This window comes from Cydia fagiglandana, chromosome 4 (genome assembly GCF_963556715.1).
Source record: "Cydia fagiglandana chromosome 4, ilCydFagi1.1, whole genome shotgun sequence".
NCBI lineage: Eukaryota > Metazoa > Arthropoda > Insecta > Lepidoptera > Tortricidae > Cydia > Cydia fagiglandana.
The window spans coordinates 14,375,509-14,382,632 of NC_085935.1; the positions used below are offsets into that span (position 1 = coordinate 14,375,509).

Genomic DNA, 7,124 nt, shown 5'->3' on the forward strand with positions numbered 1-7,124 from the left:
TTACTTTATGGCTCCTCTACACGATGGACCAACGCCGGCCACTCCAAGGGACGCAGCCATGCGGTAGAATGAGATAGCAATATCACTTGCTCCCTTGCGTCCCTTGGAGTGGCCGGCGTTGGCCCATCGTGTAGAGGAGCCATTTAGTTTGAACAGCGAGTCGTGTCATCAGTCGTGACCTATTATGTTTATATACCTAATAAAAGTAGCCAGATTCATTTTAAAAGCAGAAATTTAATGATACATGTAAACATGAAATATCACGGCGGACGGGCACGGCGCATAAGACGTAACAAATCTGGTTCTGACGAGTTTTACTTCGCTACTAATGTATATTTATTATTTAACAAGTCTCAAGTCAGTATGATAAGATAAACCGATTTGTAACCAGCGTATCTTGTTGGATATGAGTTATAACTGTTTAATATCTACTCTTAAACGTACCTCTACCAATTTATATTTCTATGTTAATCACTTATTTAACTGTCACTACATCGATTTATTTTTGATGGTGTAATTAAGTGGTCAAAAATGTATCATAACTATGAATATCAATACGCTGCGATACAAAATAGAGAAAATGGTAAGTCTATTTATCACGGGTTTTATCATATTTTTTGTTATAAATAATGAGTAGCATGTTAATGTTCACTGTTAATGTTAAGGTTTTAATTGTAAATAGTAATGGGTAGGCAATTTACAAATACATAAATAAATAAAAAAATTTGGTTAAGTAGGTACTACGATAAATTAAATGAGGTAGTCAGGTATAGGTAGGTACTTACAATAGTACATTACGATACAAGTGCGAAAAGTAGGAAATTCGCAAGGAGTGGCGATAAATTGAAACACGGCCGAACACACGTTTTCGCACGTGTATTGTACAACGTTATACAGTACAATATGGCCCTTAATACCGACCTGGGGCGGTAAAGTACCACCATTGGCCTATTTTATAAAGCTACAAGTTACAATTTACAAGCGGAAGTCTCTTTCTAACCCTATGTATTAGAACGAGACTTCCGCTTGTAAATTGTAACTTGTAGCTTTATAAAATAGGCCACATATGTAGGTACTGTAAATGACTATTTTGCTGAGAATAAGATTGCTATATTATAATTTGTCATATTGTAATCGACCTACTTTAGCTGTAATACTGCAAAGTGCACGTGTGACTGAAAGTTATAAACAAAATATATCGAAAGCATAGTAATTTAGATACTTAATTATTATTATGGTATAATAATATCTCTAACTAACTCTTGATGATTATCATATTTATCATAGTTTAGCTTTAAGTGTTGTTTTTTTTAATTGAATTAATTGTCAACAAATTAAAACAACATTTTAACTATTCCTTGCGTACTTACAAATATACCGAAACACACCCATCTTGTCGGTAGAAAGGCAAAGGCGCGAAATTAAAATTTTATATGGAAAGTTAACTCATGTAGCTTAATTTATTTCAATTTAATTTACCTGTTTTTACTGACAAGGTTGCTATGCTAGAGAATTTATAAACAGTTACATTTACATCCATTATCCTCTGTATCTCGGTAGCTAGTTGAGTAGAGTCAGACCAAGAAAAGTCTGCAGCAGATTTGATGGCCCACGCAGTGCAAGTGTTATTTTAAACGTAAAATGTCTATGAAATTATGACGTATAAATAACACTTGCACTGCGTGGGTTATCAAACCGCTGCAGACTTTTCTTAGTCCGACTGTAAAAAAATCGTGCAAAGTACCAGTGTAACCTCGGCTTTATTATTTTAGCTGTCAAGAAGTGTCAAAACTTCAACAAAAAAACTGCATTTTGCAATATCAATATTTGCGTTTTCCGACCATGGACATTAAACATAACTGGATGGCGGACATTGGCCAAAAAGTGTGTCCACATGAGATAGTCAAGGTGGGCCGTTGTATCTCTTTCTAATTAGGGTGACCATACGTCTTATGTATGTGGGATATTAGGATAACATTTAAATATATAGTTTGACCAGGATCTTTTCTTAATCGTGCATAGTTATATTAGTAATAGAAATCATACTGTCTTTTCGCCTAAAAAGGGATGGATATAGTTTTTTTTTCTTCTGTAAAACGCTTCACACAACCTTAGGTCCTTAATTTAGTTGTTCTAAATTAAGTACCTAAGGTGGTGGTCAGGTGTTAAAACTGCACGAGGCCATGCGCTTGGCGAGGAAGAGAACCCTATGGAGGAACCTGGTCTTCAACAGAAGGATATGATGTCACGATCCTCAGTATTGAGGGACCAAGTGAAGAAGAAAAGCTGTTACTAGTAGGCGTAGGTACTGGACCACGAACATGGTCGATCGTCAGGAAGGTGGTCCGCCGTAACGTCTGTCAAGAACACAGGTATGAGTGAGAGAGATAGAGAGACAAATATGCTGACAGAACCAGAGGGTCTACTGTGAACCATGTTCGACGTGTTGCCTCTCTGTCACACTTACGTACGAATTTACAAGTGCGACAAAGACGCAACGGGGTCGGCTCTCAGGACAGTGGAGGAATTACATACAGTATTTGCCGCCTTAGGCCCCAAGCCCAACATAGCAAGCTCTAGCCGCCCCCCCTTTCTCAGCACCCATCATATAGACTGCCGTCCAAAATATCTGGCCGCTGGCCGCCCTAGGCCCGGGCCTACTCGGTCTTAGGGCAAATTCGTAACTGCCTGAGGGTCGCGTGGGTCCGCTACGCCCGCTTGCTATCGTTTTTAACTAGGACGCTTGTCACTGGACCATAGACATCGAAGTTTGCAAATTGCGAGCATCTTTCTCTGTTACTGTAATTACTCCTTTATAGGAGTAAAAGAGAAAGATGCCCGTAATTTGCGAACTTCAGTGTTCACGGTGCTAGGCCACCTGTGCGAAAAGAGAAGAGTCGTGAAATGTAAAGAAATTAGTGATGTGCCGTTCTTAGTAAATTTTCCAAAGAGGGTAAATTCCCAGTAACGTTTCTGGTATCGTCCCAAAAGTCAGTAAATTACGATAAAGTTCTATTTTTCTTTTATTATCAATGTGTTTATTATTATTATAACAATGCATAAATGTGTCTGTAATGTTTAAGGACTTTGGATTTCAATTTTGGCAATTATTTATTCTGTATTGGCTCTCATTTCACCAATTTAAACATGCCGAAATAAATACATACCTATTTATATAAACTTACTTAAGTACCTAATAAAAATTGTGTAACACTGATTCTCATCGTGCCGACGTCATAGTCACCCTAATGAGTTTGACAATGTTGTCTTGTATTTTTATCGCAAAATGTAATAATTGTGGCTTCCTGGTGAAACAATATTCCACAATTAGAAATTCTTTCACTCCCACAACCTTTAAGACAACATTTATTCACCATTTTTAGGAAATTTTGCATTCACGTGTTTTGATAACATGTCATGACGATAGGGATACCAATTAACATTCAAAGTTTCTACAATGTCTACCACACCAAAATAAAAGGTTTTTTTTTGTTGTCCACATGCTTGGTTAAATCAGGTAATAATATTGACATCATACTTATTTACAAATTTCTTAAAAGATATCAGAACCTTACTCTGAATATAGCATTTAAATAATATAAGAAGTTATTTAATTTGAGTAGTATATTGATATAAATACTACCACAATGGTATATTTTTAACATTGGCAACACGTGCGAGTGAGACACCGCGACCCACCTTTGCTATCTCAAGTGGACCGTTTTCTCTAGTCTGGTACGAACGTCTTTCTAGCTCGGTGATAAAGTTCAATTTAGTATGGCAAAAAAAGTGACAGTGCAGTCCATCTTATAAGTCCATGTTTCCGACAGAGTTGTACAAATAAAAAGTTGATAACGATTCAAAATTAATAGTCATTGGTGTTGGTAAACGACAAGTAATGACAGTTCTTTTCTATTCAAGTTTTATTATATAAAGTATTATTTACAAAATGTTTAGGTTTTATTACTGTAATCAGTCAAAAGTTACCGGAAGACGATGATCAATCTCATTACTTCATTGTTTAAGATAAAGATAAGATGATCAACTAGAATACAGGTATATAGGCTGTCCTGGCAAAAATATTCTAGCATTGGATTAGCAGGGAGTTATAGTAAGTAAATTTATGTTTAGTATTATCACTCACTATTTATTGTTACTTTTGCTATGTGTAATTAATATTGGGCGATATCCCATAAATGAATATTAAATCCCATTGATCGTAGTCCAAACTCAACCTCAATTTCTAACACCACTCACAAATGTTTGCTATTATCATTCATATCTAGGAACACTAAGTGTAACTACCAAATAAGGCTGTTATTTTATTTATTATTCCTGTTGGGGACTATCTTAATACCCTGTTAAGAGGATTATTGATTTTGATTTATGGTAGAATCAATCCTCAATTTTTAGACCACCATACAAAACTTTGTTCACGGTGCTCCTATGGGATCACTTTGGTCTTGAAAATTGGTTAAATGCGTTTTTCTCAAAGACCGTTTTTTGTATATTTCTTTATCTTGAGATCCAGAGATAAATGTTATTCTTACCCAATATTAATGCAAACCTGTTATGGTTACTTGCACACTGTTTTTCTATTGCAAGCAAAAACATTTAGCGGAATAGCAATGCAATATACATTTTTGTGCACTTCTGCATAATAAGGCCTGAAACCATAAACTGAATTTTATTGCAACATCTCAGCGTGATGACCTGATACCAGTGCTGACATTTCAGCACTGTGTTTTTACTAATACATACCTGCCTATGCTAAACATAACTAATTTTGTTCCATTTAAGAGTTAATAATAAATAATAAATATTTATTTGTTGTTTACAGGTGGCAGTAAAATGCATGGATCCTGCAGAGTTGTCACATTTTGTCTTCTGACTACAGTTTTGCCTACAATCCTTATAATCATACCACTTTATTTAAGAAATATGAGATATGCTGATGTTATGTATAAGATATCAGATTCAGATGTCATCCAGATTCACAAAGGACAATCATCAGTGTTTTGTAAAACACATTCCTTAAAAATGAACACCACATTTAATGCATTCCAAATGACTGGCAAACCTGCCCTGTCCTTAGAAAATAAGAAACACATAAGACTTAAGAAATCATTGACTCTTCCCGATGATACTCTGGAGTACTGGGGGTTTTACCTCTTCAAAGGAGCTTCCGTTGAACTTGAAGCATGTTCCAGGTATGAGGGATCTAAAATATTAGTTGTGAAAGGTGATAATATACTAAATACATGTGGTATTCTAGAAGGGAATAAATACAAGAAAGATGCTCCTCACATTGACAATCAGGAGCATGTGATAGTCACCTTAGCAAATCCTGGTGAAAAAAAGGATCACCCAAAAGATCCTGTGCCAATAAAAAATAACAGCAACCAGGGGAAAGAAAACAAAGCAATAAAAAATATAAATAAGACTGATAGTGTTCAAGGTAATCTAGAACATGATAACATGACAATGTTAAATAGTTTACGATTTAAAAGGAATACAAAGCCAGTTCATCAGCCGAAAACTGTCCTTGATGCTGGGATTCATCACGGTGGAAATGCATTCAACAGCACTGATGGGCAGCAAGATAAGTCTGTTTCTAGCTTTGAAATAAGTCTACATGAGTGTTATGATAATAACATTATTATCAACCGTGAACTGCCATACCAAGCTGTTTGTAACAGTACAAAGTACTTTGGGAAAGCTACTACTTTAAAAGTTACCCATGATATACTATTAGATGGATATTACTATTATATATTCTATAGTGACAATGACTTTGTTAAAAATAATATTCATGTGATTTTTGATATCTACAAACCCACTTTTCTGTATACTAATATGTCAGAATCAAAGGTATGTATTAATAAAACTGAGTGTATATTTGACATAGGATTTTTTAGTGATGAACTAGTAATTGTAGAAGTACCTACAAAGGATGGATTATCTTATGCTGATGATTCATCTATTTTGACTTCAGTTTGTCACCCAAGAATGTCTGTATATATTTTTTTCCCAGTGACTGTCCTTATGTTGATAATTTTATTTGCATTTTTATGATACATATTATTAGTTTTAGCATACTATTTCCTAGTGAAAACGAACATTTCCAAAAATGTGATATTATTGTATTAGGTGTTAAACTTTATTTATAGGTATTAAGTTTACTTGTGATGTGATTGCACTGATAGTAATTTGAACCGTGTCCTTTCTTGATAGAGGTATCATACACTAGTTTGAAGACATATATAATATGTATAGTCGATTTCATAAATATGTATACAATTCTTCACCTTAATCCATTACAATAAGGTGAAAAAATGTATACATATTTATGAACTTGACTGTAGGTAGTAAAATATCTCATAACTTATAAACAAAACTAAATAATACCACTATGAGTGTGCAGTTACAGGCTGCTATAAATGATCTATGTATTGTAGATGTAAATTATATTCGTTGTTTAAAAATATTACTTGTTTCATCAAAAATAGGTATTTTTAATTTTATTCCTTACTATATCATCTAGGTACATGCAGCTACGACTTAATTGTGTAGGTAAGTAGGTAAAACTCCAGTAGCTCAAATTCACTAGAGCCTCGATAGAATAATGATACCTAGTCGTAACTATAATAGAACAATGGATTCCCCTATGACCCAGTTCAATATTAAACTGTTAGTACTAGGAGTAGAAGGTACGACCAAGCGCATAAATTATGTATACCTACAATAAAATTGTTAATCTTATTCCGTGGTATCAAAGACATATAGGTATAACTTCGTATAAGATGAATAAAATCTAAGAAAAAAACGTGCCCCGGAAATCAAGAAAGTCATTCTCGTATAGATGGCGATTTGGCCTATGGTCGGCTAGTAGCGAGACGACCCCGTTATGATAATACTATTACTTATTCTGTGACCCCGTTTCATATTTAACAATTTTAATACATTAGTATATCATGATCACGACCACAGGAAATAATCATGACGTCAACGGTAACTCTATCCTTAGCGAAATATAAAACCAGGTTTCCTTTCCTTTGAGGAAAATGTACTTACATATCATACTAGTCTTACTATAATATCGTTATGTATGATTGCGAAAAGTT

At 34.6% G+C, this 7,124-nt stretch overlaps 1 protein-coding gene across 2 annotated transcripts; it reads left to right on the forward strand.

Annotated features, from left to right (window-relative positions):
- The first annotated feature begins 450 nt into the window (after positions 1–450).
- On the forward strand, positions 451–6,511 carry LOC134663817 (uncharacterized). Of its 2 annotated transcripts, none has more exons than XM_063520327.1 (2): positions 451–583; positions 4,841–6,511. In XM_063520327.1, exons 1-2 carry the CDS (start codon positions 532–534, stop codon positions 6,073–6,075), a joined length of 1,287 nt encoding a protein of 428 aa, XP_063376397.1. In that variant the 5' UTR covers positions 451–531; the 3' UTR covers positions 6,076–6,511. The 2 variants fall into 2 exon arrangements, with proteins under 2 accessions (XP_063376397.1, XP_063376398.1); XM_063520328.1 differs by lacking the exon at positions 451–583 and adding an exon at positions 3,833–4,111.
- Positions 6,512–7,124: the final 613 nt, after the last annotated feature.